A 19,907-nucleotide genomic window follows, 5' to 3' on the forward strand; every position below is an offset into this window, starting at 1 on the left:
TAAAATTTATTTACTGACGCAGAGGTTTTGGCGCCAGTATTTATCTTTGTGCCTACAAAGTATGCCTGTGTAGTGCTACATATATTCGACGGCAGAAGTTAGTGGTGGCACCTACCAACATTTTTCAGAACTTCCGCTTGCTTTGCACTCGATTCTAAGCCGCAGGCGGTTTTTTGGATTACAAAAACAGGAAATAAAGTGCGGCTTAGATTCGAGTAAATACGGTAATCAATAAAGCAGCTGCCAACATTTCTTTTCCATAAACACAATTCCTTTAAATTCCACAAAAATCTCTTACTGGATTTCTCAAGATATTACTATAAGATGAAGGCAAGTTATACAGAGCCCCTGATTTAACACTTCAGATGTTCACTAATGACAATTTATAAACAAAATTACATAATAAAAAATTGAGACTCAATGATTTAAACTCCACTTATGACAAAAAGTAACAATCAGACTCAGTTCCTTACCATTCAGATTGACTTCTTTTGATAATGGTGCATGTTCTGCAGGTTCTTCTTTTTGTCTTCTCATAGATGCAACAGATTTGTCAAAATCAGCAACTAACTTAACAAACCCACTTTTTTTTAGATTACACATTTCCATGAATTTACGCATCTGAAGCTTTACTTTTCTTTCCCTGAAAAGATTAAGACTGAATGTCATGAGAAAAGCAGGACTGCTGTGCAATACTAATGGATCAAACAGTGCCACTGCCATGAAAGTTGTACATCTATAATTATTTCAGAAACTAAATTACAGTAAAGGTGCAAAACTATACTTCACAAAATAGCAGAAGGCAAGGCATCGACATTAGCTTTCAAGACCAAAGATTCCTTCTTACTGAAAAATCATGCACGAAATAGGGAGATTGTTAGATAATGTTTGAAGTCACCCACCATTTCTTATCGATAGTGCAAGAAGGAAATCAACAATGAAATGTAAGCCACAAATAGGTTTTGAACACCTGGGAAGCCACAAGCAGCATGGAGGGTAGTCAACAATTCAGACTGAAGGGGTGAGAATACAGTTGAGTTTTTTTATTGACTTTTTCAAGCAAAGAGTGTTTTTTTCCTAGTTTGGGTTCCCCCAAGAGGTAAATGACTTGCTTTTGTCTAATACCAAGTTGAATGCTGGGGGTAGACATGGAATTGGGGAGGGGGAGGGGGGGGGCATGACAGCAGTTATATACACAAGCATGAATGCTAATCTGGCAATAGAAGCGTTGAAAATTAAGTGACGAGGAAATTACTAAATTGGTATCTCGATAGCAATGTGGAGAAAAACAATAGATGTCTGTAATGAAGCCAAGAGTACTATGCTAAGCGGAAGCATTGCTACAAGTTACTCATCAGAGCTTTTTAAATCCATGCGATACATCCTATGTGGAATACGTAGCATTAGTGAAAGCAGCAGTGACTATCTGGACACATTGCAGCATTTAAATAGTATGCCAGGCCAGCCAGAATGTGTAAACACTGCTCAAGTACCCAATTAAGCTGCACCCATTTATGGAAACATTTTTTTAATAAATGTTTTAAATTCCATGTGAAACAAGAGATATAAGACGATATATACAAATATACAGAAAAAATTCTATCTAAAGAAGAAATGGCAAAAAGTATACAAGGATTAAAGACTGAAAAAAGCTTCATGAGAAGAAGGAATTGTAACTGAACTAGCTGAAAAAGATCCGCTTCACTTAGTCTTCATTTGTTTTCTAAGAACATTCCAGATCACTCAAGAACACTGTACAACATACCAGATCACTCAAGAACACTGTACAACATACCAGATCACTCAAGAACACTGTACAACATACCAGATCACTCAAGAACACTGTACAACATACCAGATCACTCAAGAACACTGTACAAATAAATACTTAAATAACTCATAAAAGTGTTAGTGTTTGACACTCAGAAATACTCTTGAATGCTCAAAAATACTCTCATATACATTTAAGTATTCAACACTACCTATTCAACAGCACCCTAATTTGAAATGTAGTCCTCTTTCATTTCTTGATCTGCACTGAATTGCTGATCATGTTCTCCAACTAGTCTTTTGTTGGCTCAAATCACAGTTTCACACTTACACCATTTGATCCAGAGCTCTATATTTGTATTTGCATGATGTTAATTAACTGTCATTTGTTCATTACCACCAAAATAAACCTGCAAACATTTATAAGACTTGTTTGGAAATGGTGACACTGATTCAATTCTATATCCGCTCTTTTATTGAAAACACAGGACTGAACTGATGTTCTTCACAGCACATGGAAGTAGCAACAAATTTGGTCATTTGAAAATAAGTATTGTATGGTCTGATATTTTCTAGAAAAGTTTTGATTCCAGAGTTTTTCCACTCATGTAGTTAAATAATTCTGGTGGAGAAATTTCCAGTAGTGCCAATCAAATTTTTCCGCTCATGCAACACATTCCTGGTGTTTCTCTACTGAATCTCTTGGCACCACAAAACTGGCGCACATGATCCATTTTGCCAGAGACAACATGTTTGTGTTTGTTCTAGTCTTTATTGCGATCATAACGGAATGCTTCTCCTGTGAAACTGTAATTTCTACTACTTCAGCTTTGCACTTCTCATATACTAATGTTTTGTTCATGTGCTTGTGATTGTATTCTTTCATTAAGTTCACTAATTGTTCTCTAATTGATTTATTTTGTAATCTTGTTTCTTCAGCAATTTCTCTCTGTCTGCTTACTGAGTGTCTCATTCAGTCATCTTCTCAAACTCATCTCGTTTTTCATCTGTTAGAGTTTTCTCTCAGCCTATTCATGTTGTTCTGTTGTGAAATTAAACATGCTTCTCATACCTCATCTATTCATTTCTTTGCTGTTCTTTCTGTTGCCTTCTTTTAATTTCACCATTGGCAAGATTTCTTTGTTACTTAATATAACAAAATTCCACTTAATACCCTGTCCACTAGCTTAAGCAATTCACTCTCACTTATATTTATTTAACTTCCTATCACTTCCATTTTTCCTTCATCTACTCTAATCGAGTTCTGAAAGTACACTGAAACATGTGTCTCACCATTGCTTATACATACTCCTCTGAGCTGCAATGTATTCCCACAACAGGATAATGGAACATTATTGAACATCCTAGAAGGAACTTTCTAGGCAGTCTCTATCACTTTCGTGCAACATTCTCAGCTGTTTCACTGCCCCCTTTTTTTCCCCAAGCATCTCAGTATTTGACATCATATCTCCTGAACTGTGTGTCATACAATGACATAATTTTGTAGCTACGTTAACAACATATGTGGCTACTGTAAGTGAAAAGTGTTGTGAATAGGGTTAGTTGTAAATACCGTATTTACTCGAATCTAAGCCGCACCTGAAAAATGAGACTCGAAATTCAAGGGGAGAGAAAAGTTTTAGGTCGCACCTCCAAATCGAAACAAAGTTGGTCCATTCTAATATGAGACACAATTTAGGTATAATGAATGACGATACAGCTACAGTAGTTTGGTTCGAGTCGTAAGCTTAGCAGTTAAGCTTTACCACGTAGCCATTGCTATGTGTCAGGCGCTCCGTCCGTATTTATACGGGTACTCTTCCTTTTTCACGTGCTTCGTCTGGTTTGGATCTATTGCTTATTTTGCTTTGATCTTATAAGTGCCGTTTTCTTTGTTATAGGTGTTTACGTCACTCTAAGCTGAAAATGCATTACTGCGCTGTGTTATTCTGATAGTGCGTGTTTACGGCCTGTCGCCGCTCTCGGCATGGCTTACTTTTGTGCGCGCTACCGCCGCTTACAATTAAAAACAAGAGAGAGGAATCGTCTCATTAGCGAAACAATGGCAAGAGACTGCTATTTGTTGTTACTTACACTGCTGCTTTCTTTGATAATGATCAACAAGAACCAAATAATAGACTGCGTATGATAGAACATGTTCTGAACGAGAGTTAGGCGAAAATTTTTCCCCGTTTGAAACTCTTTGCGGCCGCTTCTTTAGTACGTCAAATTCTGCACACGTCTTAGATTTAAAAATCTAGTCAGTTGCCGTGCTTCATTTCTGACTGTATCACTATTAGGCATAAGAATAATATATAAACATGACATGATACGTATACTCTTACGCGTTTGCTGTTGTCTCTAGTTTCGTAATTTATTAGGGATACAGGATTTAAATGAGATAGCAGGAAACACGAAAGAATACATGGTAAAATGTTTATATTCGTATTACTCTTATGGTGAAGAGAATACTGCATGTGATTCACATTTCATCAGGTTCCTATTAGCAACCATCTCTTCTCACAGGTAGGAAAAAATTCCGAACTTAGAGTTGGCCATATTGACAAACATCTCAAACAGTCTTGCCAGTCGGATTTTCGTAGTACATTGAAATTCTGCTACATTCGAAGATGAACAATTCGGAATTTGTATTGTTTCATTGGATAATGTATGAAAATGTAGTGGTCGAAACTCGGGGCGGAGAAAAAAAGCTCGTCTTCCATCTTCTTTCTTTTTTTTTTAATTTATTTACTGACGCATTGGTTTTGGCACCAATATTTACCTTTGTGCCTACAAAGCATGTGTAGCGCTACATATATTCGACGGCAGAAGTTAGTTGTGGTGGCACCTACCAACATTTTTCAGAACTTCCGCTTGCTTTGCACTCGATTCTAAGCCGCAGGCGGTTTTTTGGATTACAAAAACCGGAAAAAAAGTGCGGCTTAGATTCGAGTAAATACGGTAACTTCTGCTTGCTTTGCACTCGATTCTAAGCCGCAGGCGGTTTTTTGGATTACAAAAACCGGAAAAAAAGTGCGGCTTAGATTCGAGTAAATACGGTAACTAATAAATTAAAATGTCATGCTTCATGTGGAAGTTTTCCTGCACGAACAGCGAAAATGCAGTAATCAATAAACTTTCTTCCTTTCAGTATTTTATGAGAGCTGCCAATGTGAAAAAGTTCCGTAAAGGTTTGAAATTATGTGTAACGTTTGCTCCAAATCACTAAGTGCTCTCATTCTAAGTATGGGTATGCACGCATCATTGGCTACACTGTTTTTTTTGCCCCCACCCCCATTCTCATCCCTTTGCAGGTATGTGGTTCTCATCACCAGAGTGATACTTCCCAGTCAATAAGTGATACGTGCAGCAAGTTCAGTTGAAATAGGTCCAATGGTTTAGAAGGAGATGTGTAAAACATGTGGAAACTGAAACAAAAAATATATAACTTAATTAAACTAATGTGGAGTGGAGTCAAAATACCTTCAGAATGAAGAATGTGAAGACTATACTCACTGCACAAACAAGGACACAAGACAAATTTTACAAATTACTGGGATGTGCTTCTGAAAGCAGTCTACAAAATGTCAACCCTTAAGTACTTTGCATGTTATAGGAATACAATTACCATGGACGGGTCTCTCGGCCTCCTTTTTATTTTTTATATATAAAATATTTGGTGAATACATAAGTTTTCATGACTTCTTGTTCATTACACTTCTCAACATAGTCCTTGAGGGAAATCGAATGGTTTTTAAACAATGCATGATTTAAAACACTTAGCCAACTAAAATACAACAAAATTTGCAGTATACTTTTATTTTATACATTACTAAAATAACAATAGCTGGTAACCTCTCTACTCACTCACAGATTAACATAAGGGAAACAATATTATCAAATTGCAACATTACAACTTGGAAAAATAATTACAGTTATGAGAACTTATGTTTGAAATCAACTTTGTGTTTACCACTTATCGTATCAATGTAGAGCAACTGTTACACTCCATAATTCAATGAATGGAGGAACTTTGCCATATTTTAATTTTAAAATAATAATAACAATAATAATAATAATAATAATGGTTTACTTGTCCATAAATATGAACTGTGTGTACTTATGAGACACTGAATCATATTTTAATCACTTTCAGGCTGCACAAATTCCTAGTAGACCTTCCTAAAACACTCCAAACAAACCGAAATACGACACTGTTGATGCAGATATCTTGTTTTTCACATCAAACATGCTGCGCAAAAGGCATAAATCCTTCATTTTCAAACTATTCTTTTTCTATTTGATGTTCATCTTGAATATTTAGTATTCTTCTGATGGTGTCAAATCTCATGGTACGCACCCAGTAGAAAGTTTGCGCTTCATATGACACTCAACAAGGTTTACACCACAAGCAACACCCACCAATGTAAAGAAAATGGGGAAATGTTGTCAACTTGTCTTGTGACCTGACGAATAACTTACACACTTTTGGTCAAGAGTAGAGGTGGCAAAAAATAACGTAACTGATAGAAATAACCAGTTACTGAGAAGTAACGGTTACTGCGATAACTGTTCCTCTGATTCTGGCAGTTATTTCAATGACTGTCTAGTGTCAACAGTGCCTCGCACCATCTGTTGACCGAAGATCGCTGCGCATTTGGAGGGCGTTCTATAGGCCATGGGAATAAATGTGAGACTGCGCGCCATCTGTTGATAAGAACTGTGTATTATTTTGTGGGCCTTCGTTACTTTTAGCACAAACAATTAAATAAAGTTAATACCCGAGCGGTGGATGATAGGAGCTGCAGTACTGGCATTAACAAGTACAGTCAATCCCTTGAGCCACCGCCTTATGTGTTAATTTAGCTTGGACAGGCAGTACAAGGAGAGTTACTATAAGGAATTCGAGCGACTATGGAAATAACTGTCAGAGATTGATATTCTCCTCTGGCAGTTATAGTTATTGGTTCACAGTTCTCGTTCTCTGGCAGTTATCGGGCTACCACTACAGGTAACCTGGAAGTTGGTAACGGAATAACTGTGTGTCTGTGTTCCTGACACAGTGACTCCAGTCTTAGACCTCAGTGATGTTTCCAGAAAGGATAGTTACTGGAGCGAACAAATATTTTCATACTTCTTCGGAAGTAGCCGCTGGCCATCGCAAATGATGTCAGAAAGTATAACATAATACATTTGAATATAATAATTATTATCCTCATCATTTGTCAGGAGATTGTCAAAATATGTGAATATATTACAGTAACTGCTAATATTTACAGAATTGATACACTTCAAAAATAAAACACAGTTACGCACTTGCGTAGTAAATTTATCATTCACAGAATATCCGATCATGACTGTTGCGACCAAGTGCTGTCAAAACTGAAATATAGCAGAATTTTTACTTAAGCTGATCAGTCTCTGTTAAGATATTCATCTAAAGAGTAGAAGGAGGGGTCAATGGAAGCATCCGATTCCACCCGTCTGCTTTGATGTTAAGATGTGGTGTGTGAATGACATTACGGCACGGTGTTTATGAGTTGTTTTTTTTGTGTGTGTGTGTGGGGGGGGGGGGGGGGGGCTGCCCGATCTAGTATGCAGTGCCGGGATTTGCTGGTGCTAATTACTTTTTTTCCTAGTTGTGATGTTTTGTGTATTTATGGAGTATTGAACGTGATTTAATTTATATAGGGATGTTTGATTTGTGGATTTTTGGGGTTGTGGTTTTGGTTTTATTTTTCGCAGTTGTAGGTGTTGGTGTGTTTTTTTTTTTTTTATCAGTAGTTGTGGTGGACCTATATAGGTCACCGGAAATGACCGATTCCCATTTTCGTACTTTTAGTTATGGGTACTGGTGTTTTGGTATATGGTTGACCTATATTGTTCAAGGGAAGTGTCCGATTCCTGCAGATTTTGTTGGTGTAGCGGAATGCTTTTCTATATTTATGTCTCCTACATCTAACATCATTCTCACTGTAAATACCGACTTGTTTAGGTGCTTCATCAATTCTGTGGTACGCCCTTCCCAACTGAATTTATTATCTAGTTGTAGTCCCAGAAATGTAACACTGTCAATCTTTTCGATCTGCATGTGTTCATATGTTGTAAACATGCTGTAGCTGGAGAAATCGAGCCATTTCCAACTCTCACATAAAACTTGGATTAGCGTACTCACATTTTCCCCAATAGGACTATCTTGTAAAGGACAGGAGTAAACAAATTCGTCACATTATGTATATTTTTTGTTGTATTACAAGGCTGTACACTTATTCTATTAAATGAGCAGCACAGGAAATTAAGCTTCGAATTTAACCTACAGTATTCAGTTTACATATTACTTCATACTTAAAAACGCATGTTGTTAACATTTTACTTAAACAGTGCTGTGGCAAAGTTCCACGTACTTTCTGTTGCAGCTGCGAAGATAATATTTCTAACAGCGAACGATAACCTACATACATATGATATGAAACACTAATAATCGTTCTAACATCAGCTAAAATGTACCCAGAGTTAATTAGGTATGGCTATGACACGATTCATACGACATTCCTGCCATTTCACACTACTCGCAGTTATACTGATAACTAAACTGATGGATTCCAACTATGTCGTTATTTAACTGTAGCCCTGTCGGAGTATTCAATATTCGCAAGCAAATAACTTGACGGTTATTAATAACCGTTAAAAATAACAGTTATCAAAGAATAACTGGAACTGTGATGACGGTTACTCCAGAATAACCGTTTGGCCCACCTCTAGTCAAGACAGTCTCCATCTCCTGTCATGTTAAAAAAAATGATAATTCAGGGTTTATCCGAATCAGGATCATTGTTAACTGAGTGGTGCATAGAAGAGTAGTATTGCAGCTTTCAGCTTTTTGGGCACAAAGAAAACCAGTGTCATGTCTTCAGTAAAACCATAAACAGTCGTTTTCACGCCTCAATTCTTATTCGTTAGAAACTACTCTAGAACTTCTTTTTTTGCTTTTTTTCAGCATAGCAACATATCTGAGACCTCTTTTTGAAAGTTCTTTGACTAGGTCTCCTGATAACCAGTTGCTGCATATGTTTCCAGTAGAGGTTTCACCAACTGAAGAAGAGCCAGTGTGGGAGCACTGTCATCTTCTCTTGGTCTGATATGTGACCATCACTGTTTTTGTCAGAATAAATTTGTGTATTGCACGAATAATTCTTTTGTGCTTCAGTCACGTACTGAGGCTTCGAGTCATATTTTGCCAGTTTGTGAGGCATATACATTCTAAGCTCACACCTTCCACACAAAGGTACAAGCATTTCGACACACATGCGGTTGTACTTATAGAGTAGCGAAGGTGACTAGTACCAGTAGAATGCAGAAAAATTTGTGAAATTGCATCTGACATGTCTACATTCCTTCTTTCCTGCCCAACAACTGGGTTGCCAAATCAGGCGCAGATAATAAAAACAGAAATCTTACTTTACTAACAGTGCATCTGAAAACATCTCTGCCTGTTCCACAGACTGGGGTAGGGGGGAATGCGCACCCCTTTTCATTCACAGATTTGAAAATTATTGCCTTCAATTCAATAATCTCATCATCTTGTAGATAAGAATAAGAGATCATTAGTGCACTGTTCTCTAAGACAACATATTTTCAGCTTTGTCCATAGAATGATTTCTTCTAGCATATGTTGACTAAAGAACAGATTAAATACCTCCAAAACAGCAAACCTTTTTTTCCCCTGAGACTTTTTGACATCTGTCGCAACCTAGGCAGCTGGAAGACAATGCTGCGCTGTCTTATTTTAGGTTAGTTGGTAGCTCATGTTTTCTCCATTGAAAACATATGTTAATACCAAAGAAGTAAGTTTCTTCATCATTACCAGGTGTCACAACTTCATCACTTTTCCTTTTCTGTTCCAAACTAATGTCATGAACACTAAATATCTCGAAATTTGAGTCATTATCACTGTCATAAGTCTTCACCTGAGAATATACTGTGTCATTCTTGAAGATCCAGCTCTGTCTCACGTTAAACATGTTGCATAGAAGGTCCAATTTTCCCTGTTATGGAGATACAGTAACACTGAACAACAGGAGACACAAACAATGTGGTATATCTGTAAGACTTCTCAACATCCAAAAAGAAGAAATAAAGTGTAGTAACAGTGCAAGAGTTAGGCACGTGTAGCTTGCCGTCTAATAGGAAGGTACACGGATGAGTCCACTATGGTTTACAGGATTATGTGGAATATCACAAGACAAAAAACACTACTGGCCTGAGAGACTTGAGGGTTAGTGAGAACAATCAACAAATAAATCAAAGGTTATGCAGAGAAAATAATCAGTGAATTACAACACAGATTCTGAAGAGAGAGAAGTGCTGTAGATCAGTTATTTTTAATGAGACAGATAACTGAGGAACACTTCAACACAAAGATGTACTGTTTATTTATAACAAGCAACAATCATGTAGCATTACCTGGGAGTAGCTGACACAAACATTAAGATAATCTGGACTGCAAAAAATAAATTGTTAGTTTCCACATCCCACTAAACTGCCAATAAAATAAACCCAGAGCAACTGATTGGGAAGAGTTATGTTATAGTAAAGAAAACAAACAACAGGATGGGTTATCTGCGACAAATCTGAGGATATATGTACGACATAGCCATAGCACCAAGAACAAAAAAGCCTAGAAGAAGAAATTAATAGCTCAGACTCCATATAACACAGAAGGAAAACATGTTTGAGTGTAACACCTAAAACACAGAAAACATGATGAATGTTAGTTTAGAATGTCCAACATGACAGTCAGGTCCCAGCTGTCACCTTTTTAAATCTCCACAGTGGTAAGGTAAGTATTTAGCTTTTCCTGTGTTTTCGCAGTATTATATTTCTTAAATATAATGAGTGTGTTTCTCTATTTAGGAGGTTCATTCTCACATTTTGTAACTATCCATACAAATTCATTCACTCTCTAGCACATTAACAGCTCATTTCTTTTGTTTTGAAGACAACCATCTGTTTGCTTTGTACGGTAGTCAGACATGCCCCAGTTGTCACCTCACACACATCTCCACAGCAGCAAGTTACATATCTAGCTTTTCCTGTATTTTATTAGTAGTATATTTCCTCAATATCATGCGTGTTTTTCTATTTGAGAGGTATCATCTTGCGTTTTTAACCATAAGTGTAAATTCAGGCAGTCTGTACTGCAGTTTCCATTTCTTCTGAATAGCCAGCTACACAGCTCGTTAAGGCGTTGGTGACATGTCAGCACAGTAGCAAGTTGCACATCTACCTTTCTTTCTTCTTTTACATTTACTTCCTCACGCAGTCTTGCTAGGATGGGTAGGACATGTGCAGACACAGGAGGAGCTGGCCTTAGTTCACAAACAGTGCAATGCATTTTTGTCTATGATCTGTCCCCTTCATGGCTGTTGCCTGGGGATGTATTGGTGGTGGCAGAGAACCTGGAAAGTCGCATGGGGCACCTCAGGTGTCACTTGTTTCATCCACAGGCTCAACTCCTGAGGCACCTCCCAAGTGCACACAAAGCGGTGGAACTGCCTTCACAGTCGGACGAGTGGCGGGTGGTAATGCAGTCATGTCGCTTGAGGTGGAGGGCCAATGTGAAGACTGCCCATCTGGCCTTGCCCATTCACCCTGTGAGTGAACAGATGGACACTCCTTCAAAGCAGGGTTTGAGCAGGCTCACATGGGCAGGAGTTTGGTAGGCGGAACTGCTACGGTCATACGTTCTGCAGCTTATGAAAGGGTAAAAAACTGAATGGGAAATCAGCAGCAATGGGAGTGAAACTCAAACAGGGGGGAAACTAAAAACAGAAGGAAATCTTAGAAAACTACAATAGAAAGGGGGAGGGGGGTTGTTTTTCCCAAAAAATGAGCTTCAAATGACTGATGTCATCTCACTGACACTGATAAACTCGAGGACGCGACCGACTGAGTGCGTGTCATCTGCTAAAATGGAAGATATATCAGGCGACAGCTTTAAACGGGCGTATAGGAGATTAAAATAGGGGCTCTGCATGGGGTGCAAATAGAGCTCACAATTTGCAACATTGTTCCCAGCTTTTATCAGGGTTGTACAGTTTGGAGCTGTGTCGAGGGTACCAACAAAAGCCTTCATCGACTCTGTGATGGTCTTGGCTGCAGATTTCTATACCTGCATTATAAAATACAGAATTGTAGGATTCCCACTGTAGAGATGCACAACACAATGGAAGCATCTACTTGGGTAGCAGAGTACTTGTGGAGTGCAATTTTTTTTTTTTTTTTTTTTTTTTTTTTTTTTTTTTTTTTTTAAGGCTCGACAGTAGTTTGAGGTACTCTGGTGAACACTTGCCAGTTGATGCACAGATAGCGAATTCACACTGTAGAGTTAAGACTGTCAAAATTTTATCAGTAAATTGTCAAAGTATTTGTGACAAAGTTCTCGAATTTTATTACACGCCAGGAAAGTTCTTGCACTCAAATTATTCTTAGGACTGACAGCTGGCTGAAACCCGATGTTGAAAGCTCTGAGATACTTGGTGAGTAATGGAACATACACAGAAAGACAGGTTAGACACCAAGCATGGGGAGTGTCCATTGCAGTTGACCAAAATATTGTCTCTGCTGAGGTCGAAATTAAATGTGACAGTAAAGTTATCAAGTCACATATAACAGGTTTAGGTGAAGCGAATTAATTGGTGTTGTGACAGTTATAGTCATTCAAAGAAAATCTATGGCCAGTAGCGAGTAAATACCCAGGTCATGCAATTCTAGTTAGAAGCGACTTTAACCTACCGTGTATAGACAGAGATGTCTATGGATTCATTGCATGGATACAGGAAGATAGTTTTGTGAAGTACTTTTGAAAACGTTTTCCGAAAACTGTCTTGAGCAGCTAATTCAGCATTGCATATACAATCGAAATATCTTAGACCTTGCAGTGACAAACAGGCTAGACCTTATCAACAGTGTCAGCATAGAGACGGAAGTTGGTGACAGTCGTCATAGCTACTATTGTTATGAAAGTTAATAAATCAGTTAAGAAGGCTAGGAGAGTGTTCCTGCTAGAAAATGCAGATAAGCAGTTGTTAGCATCTCATTTAGACAATGAACTGACATCATTTAGTTCCAGTATGATAGAAATACAGGAATTGCAAACAAACTTTAAACAGATGGTAAATTGTGCACTGAACAAGAATGTGCCCACTAAGTGGATTCTGGTTGGAGAAGACCTACCGTATTTACTCGAATCTAAGCCGCACTTGTTTTCCAGTTTTTGTAATCCAAAAAACCGCCTGCGGCTTAGAATCGAGTGCAAAGCAAGCGGAAGTTCTGAAAAATGTTGGTAGGTGCCGCCACAGCTAACTTCTGCCGTCGAATATATGTAGCGCTGCACAGGCATGCTTTGTAGGCACGAAGATAAATACTGGCGCCAAAACCTCTGCGTCAGTAAATAAATTTTTTAAAAAGAAAAGGTGTAGGACGAGCTTTTTTCTCAGCCCCGAGTTTCGACCACTGCATTTTCGTACATTATTCAACGAAGTAAATACAAATTCCGTATTGTTCATCTTCGAATGTAGCAGAATTTCAATGTAATACGAAAATCCGACTGGCAAGACTATTTGGGACGTTTGTCAATATGGCCAACTCTACGTTCTGAATTTTTTCCTACCTGTGAGAAGAGATGGTTGCTAATAGGAACCTGATGAAATGTGAATCACATGCAGTACTCTCTTCACTATAAGAATAATACAAATATAAACATTTTTCCATTTATTCTTTCGTGTTTGCTGCTATCTCATTTAAATCCTGTCTGCCTAATAAACTACGAAACTAGAGTGAGACAACAGCAAACGCGGAAGAATATACGTATCGTTTCATGTTTATATTCGTTTTATTCTCATGCCTAATAGTGATACAGTCAGAAATGAAGCACGGCAACTGACTAGATTTTTAAATCTAAGGTGACTCTTAATTTCTGTACAGAATTTGATGTACTAAAGAAGTGGCCGCAAAGATTTTCAAACGGAGAAAAATTTTCGACTATCTCTCGTTCAGAACTATGTTCTATCATACACAGTCTATTATTTAGTTCTTGTTGATCATTATCAAAGAAAGCAGCAGTGTAAGTAACAACAAATAGCAGTCTCTTGCCATTGTTTCGGTTATGAGACAATTCCTCAATTCCTCCCTTTTTTATTATTGTAAGCGGCGGTAGCATGCACAAAAGCAAGCTGTGCCGCGAGCGGCGACAGGCCGTAAACACGAACTATCAGAATGCGACAAACAATGCATGACGCAGTACAGTAATGCATTTTCAGCTTAGAGTGACGTTAACACCTATAACAAAGAAAACGGCACTTATCAGATCAAAGCAAAATAAGCAATCGATTCAAACCAGACGAAGCGCGTGAAAAAGGAAGGGTACCCGTATAAATACGGATGGAGCGCCTGACGCATAGCAATGGCTACCTGGTAAAGCTTAACTGCTAAGCTTACGACTCGAACCAAACTACTGTAGCTGTATTGTCATTCATTCGACCTAAATTGTCTCTCATATTACAATGGACCAACTTTGTTTCGATTTGGAGGTGCGGCCTGAAACTTTTTTCTCCCCTTGAATTTCGAGTCTCAGATTTCAGGTGCGGCTTAGATTCAAGAATTTTTTTTCCTTTATTTCGAGTCTCATTTTTCAGGTGCAGCTTAGATTCGAGTGCGGCTTAGATTCGAGTAAATACGGTACTGTGGTTTAACAACAGAATTTAGAAAATGCTGACAAAGTAAACACCGTTGCACTCTCAGTTCAAAAGAGAACGCACAAATGATGACAGGCATAGGTTAGCAGAGATTCGTGCATCTCTGGAATGATCCATGTGTGAAACATTAGCAAAAGACCTGGCTGACAACCTGAGAAAATTCTGCTTCTTAGTAAAATTCCAAAGCAGGTCCATTCTGTCACTCATTGACACATTTGGTGTGGCAGTGGAAGATAGCAAAACAAAAGCTGAAATTTAAAATTTCACATTTAAGTAATCGTTCATGCAGGAGTATAGTACAAACATACGGTCATTTGACCAACACACACAGTCCTGTATGAACGACATAATAATTATCATCCCTGGCATTGAGAAACAACTGAAATGATTCTAATCCTACCAACATACATTTCACATAAGGACGACAAAGATAATACGCAAGAAATTAGGGCTCAAATGAAGCCAAATAGACTGATTTTTTCCTTGCTTATTTGTGAGTGGAACAACAAAGGAAATGACTAGTAGTGGTACAGTGTGCCCTCTGCGATACTCTGTACGGTGGCCTGTGGAGGCTGTAGATGTGCATGTAGCTGTATCAGTACCCAAACTAAAATATTCCAAGGAAAGTGTGGCTAAAGAGTTTAAAACTGAGAAACAGATTCCATAAAATCTTCCTTAAAATATCAATCACTCATTTCCCACATATATGTATACATTAACACGTGCATACAACCTACAACTACAAACTTGTCAGACACCTTGTAAATTGGTTCAGCAGTTTTTGTCATGAAAACATATGACAGAGTTACTTTTTCATTTATGAGCATGGATTTAGTATATCATAGATTACATACAGTACAGTAGGTATTACTGAGTTGTTACTATGAAGGAGCACTAAAGTACTTAAAATATGTTACTAAAACACCAAAACAAACACAGAAAAATCTGAAAGAATAACTCAGGATATTGTGATTCGCTGAACGCTAACATAGAAAAACAAAAACAAATTCAGCTAAAATGTTGTGTACAGACATTTGTTCACCTCCACCACCGCACAATGGTAAGTGCTCTCACTGGAGGAGAAGCCCACACATGGCACAACTGACTGTTTGGAGGTATGTTAATATCATTAGCTAAGTGATTACGTGCAAGGACAGCAATTTTTTCATTGTGTGTACCATTTATTCATCCTCGGCAAACAACTCTGCAGCCCCATTTCCTGGATTCTGACTTTTTGTAACTCCCAGTAATATGACACAACCTTTCTTTTGTCTGTAGGTAAAGAAAGGGATCTTGGGCATGAACAAATTTAGATGAAGGCTACCATAGCTTTGAATGTGTCTCATTGACGTAATATCCTTTACATCACATGTATCTCTATACTGAGAACTATGAATTCATTGGTAGGAAAATCATGAGGACTGATTCAGAGAATATCACAGAACAGCTGATGGAGTATCCACATATACATACGACAACACTGTTGCATTGTTGTTGTGCTCAGATAAAATGCTACAAAACGCTGACATAAAAACAGTCTGCGATACAGGACTTTTTGTAATGTCGATAACTTTAAAATTACTTTGCGCATCTTTCGTAATCAAGGTAGTGAATGGCTCTATCCTTAATCAGTCTATAATACAACAATGCATCATCATGACAAATGGGAATCACTGATGAACACCAGGGCCTTACAGTTCCACAAGACTGTTCGCATTGGTCAAAACCTGAACTTAGGAATCTCAGGTTAGCCAAACCTGTACCAAACCAAACCAGGGTGCAGTTCTTTTGGCATGACCCAGAAGGCACTTGTGGTTTCTTATTGAATGACATGGATATAGCAAGACTCATCCCAACCCCCCCCCCCCCCCCCCAAGCCCCCGTGCGTGTGCTCACTCTCTCTCTCTCTCTCTCTCTCTCTCACACACACACACACACACACACACACACACACACACACACACACACACACACACACAGATAGCTAATGTATTAAGTGGTGACAAAAGAAAAACTAGAACATGTAAATATATTTCAATATTTGGATCCAGTAAGGGACAATGCAGAATAATACAACAAATATAATTAAAGAAAGAACCCAAGCTCGAACTGGAGCATACTATAGAAATTTCTAAAACATTAACCTTTTGGCTGCTGCAGACATGGTTGTTTAACACAGAGCTAAGCACCATGTCATTGTCTAACTGTCCACATCGGGGCTTCAACCTGGGCTGAGGCTACCCAAGCGGCCTGTCTCACTTTGTGCTGAATATTTCGGAAGTGCTTTCTATAATGTCTCCTTCTGTTGTTCTAGAATCTGTTACTGCTGAAAGGCACATTACTGTAGATGTAAGAATTGATGCCTGACTGAATTAACTGTTATTACAAATCCACAAAGCTTTAAACATGGCTTTTTCTTAAATGTTTTCTGATACAATTTTGCTTACCAATTCCAATAATTTAGTGTTGCTTTCAATACACACCAGTAGTTCAGTGGTCCTCCATAGTTATAAGCCAGTAATACCTACTGCACTGTACGTAATCTTCAATATACTAAAGTCATACTCATATTATAAAAGCAAAAGTAACTCTGTCTTACATTTTCATGACTGAACCGCTGAACAGATTTTGTAGATGAAATCTGATATGGAGATAGTTCAAACACTGGAAAAGAGCATAAGCTACTTTAGAATGTGTGTAGTACAAGATATTTATTGATTTGAACAATATTATGTGAATTGGGGAATATTTACTCTTTGAAAGAGCTACTCACTCTTTGACTTTCGAACTTTATATTTGTGAAAACGTTTTTATTAGTAGATATGTTCTAGATAATACAATTTAACATAATGGATACAATGCTTATACGATCCTCAAATTGTTTAATTTATATTCACATACTAATATTATAAATGGGAAAGTAACTCTGTCTGTTATGTTTTCATGCCTAAATCACAAAATTGATTTCGATGAAATTTGGTACGGAGATAGCTTGATCCTGAGGAACTGTATCACAAAACTTACTTGGCAGCATCATCAATGACTTTTGATGGACTACTTGAATGGTTATCGCACTGACTTCCTAAAATTTTTTCCCATAGTTGACACTATATTTATTATTTCAATTCATGAAAACCAGCATATTTTGTCTTACACATTTTTCACAAAATCATATAATTTTTACCGGAATTCTTTATACATCTATATTCACTATTTACTGAAGCGATGAGAGTGACGACAATACTGTTTTAAAAGCTCTGATACTGTGTATCACTTTTCTTCTTCCCTGCTTTGCATGCTACACAATTCCTGGAGGGTCCTTTCTCGATGGGATTGGGAGGGATAAACCTAACAAAACCTGAAAACGATTGCTTATAGCTCACAAAATATCGAAAGCAATCAAGTACGTTCTATGTCATTAAATAGATCTACAATCAAACTTTGATTTTTTTTAAGTTCTCCTATCTTACATTTTCCCCAGTTCTATGCCATGAATTCATAGCCCCTGTGAAAAACACATAACATCAATGCTAAAAATTATCTGATTTTATTTTTCTTCATAGTCAGGTTTAACTCCATTCTACATTCTTACACGATGTTTTGCTTCAATTCATACTGTTTTCTTCCCATTGACACTTGACGTGTCTGAACAAGACTTTAGTGGCACTAAAAACAGACAGTTTACACCACTGGTGGTTCCAGAGTTAAGGGAACATTTTAAGCCGGTGCAGAGAGGGGAGATGTGAGAGAGGAAATGCTGACGTACTCCACGATCAGCATTGCCAAACCAACTTGCAATGTTCAGCTTCACCGCGCACTTGTGACAACTACTGCTACACTGTGGCAGCAATGGAAAAACAGGACAGTCGGCATGAAGTATTCTGGACCAACGCAAAATGTGATGAAGGGACCCAGCCGCCACCTTTTCTCATAACTCAGTCTCGTCTTTTTGGCTGCATTTCCGATGTACTGTATTCAGCAATATCGATTGTTAACCTTCAAATTCAAACACTGAGTTTAGGAGAATATGCCGGTCAGAATCAAGGAAACATCGGCCATTTCCAGCTAGTGAGCGCTTATTGGCTGACATCTTGTTACGTCACCCAACAGCCAGTGCACTCACCGCACCACACTAATGCCTAGTTATTACGAGGACACTGGGTTGCACACATATGCCCTACCAGTCAATGTGCATGTGCAGCATGCATTTGTGCAACTTGTTGATAGGAAGCAACCTCTAACAAGGCACTTAGTAATGTATGGCCTAAGTGAGGCCTCACTAGCTATCTGTTTATAATTATATGTACGCAGCCAATAAGAATCCTGTACAACCAGTTAAATACAATATATATTATTTTTTACCAACGGCTTCCTAATTATTTTAGTCGTTGCAGATCCAGACCACGCAGCCAACACCTTATCGACATTACTGACAAACCTACTGTTACTTATGTGTTTCTATTTAACGTTGGCCACCAGTCAACATGGCGACGACTCGTTCATCGTCACCGTAACAGTTTGAACTGTTGTCCACCTAAATACGAGTCCAGAGTGCTAACCACTGTGCCAACTCGAACTGTCAAGAGACAAAACTCATATGACTTATCCGTAGTGTAATGAATAAAATTGTGGTTTAGAGATTTAGATGTGACAAATTCACATCTTGCTATATGCTAACATATTTTGTCCATATTAGCATTGTTAACACATTCTGGGACTTCGTTATGAATGTAATACATGTATGTTCCGCAAAATTCATTCTTGAAACATTTCCATCTGACTAGAGAACAAAGGATGAAATAAATCTTTGGCTGTCCATTTCCAAATATGAGATGATTTCCGAGTGTTTAGCTAGGCAGGAACCTAAGAGAACATCTTCCTTTTCACAAATACCTCACTGTTTATTTCCCAAATATGTGGCCATTTCAGAGTGAGTGGTTAGGCAAGAGCCAAAGAGGACAGCTTTAATCGCTGAGACAAACAAGTAGTGATAAAATTCATATTCTTCCTTCTCACAAATATTTGGCTCTTTGTTTCCAAATATGTGATGATTTCCAAGTGTGTGGTTAGGCAGGAACTAAGGAGGACACCTTAATTGCTGCAAGTGAAACGATGAGCAGTAACATTCATATTCTCCCTTGTCATAAATACTTAGCATGCTGCACAACTACAAACACATTCCTGTGAAGAGTCCTCACTACAACTGAGATCCTCCTGTCACTTACACATTCATAAACATCAACTTTGCACTATACCAATCAACATATCAAAAGCCTCGTTTCTCATCACCTTTATAGCATCACTACATCAGGATTATGTCAGGTCATGCAAAAAGCAGTGTGAAAATTACTCAATCCACAGACATAAAATGAGCTCGCCTTC

General features: G+C 38.0%; 1 protein-coding gene across 3 annotated transcripts in view; it reads right to left on the reverse strand.

The window, feature by feature from the left end:
* The window catches only part of LOC124802772 (origin recognition complex subunit 6), a 139,463-nt gene that overhangs the window by 81,342 nt on the left and 38,214 nt on the right, over positions 1-19,907 (reverse strand). For all 3 annotated transcript variants that reach the window (XR_007017155.1, XR_007017154.1, XM_047263766.1), the window contains exon 5: positions 474-643. Coding sequence is in view for 1 of the 3 variants with exons in the window: in XM_047263766.1 (XP_047119722.1) it covers positions 474-643 (170 nt within the window). In the remaining 2 variants the exon portion in view is untranslated. The remainder of the gene's footprint in view (positions 1-473; positions 644-19,907) is intronic.

The sequence above is a fragment of the Schistocerca piceifrons genome, chromosome 6 (assembly GCF_021461385.2).
Source record: "Schistocerca piceifrons isolate TAMUIC-IGC-003096 chromosome 6, iqSchPice1.1, whole genome shotgun sequence".
Lineage (NCBI taxonomy): Eukaryota > Metazoa > Arthropoda > Insecta > Orthoptera > Acrididae > Schistocerca > Schistocerca piceifrons.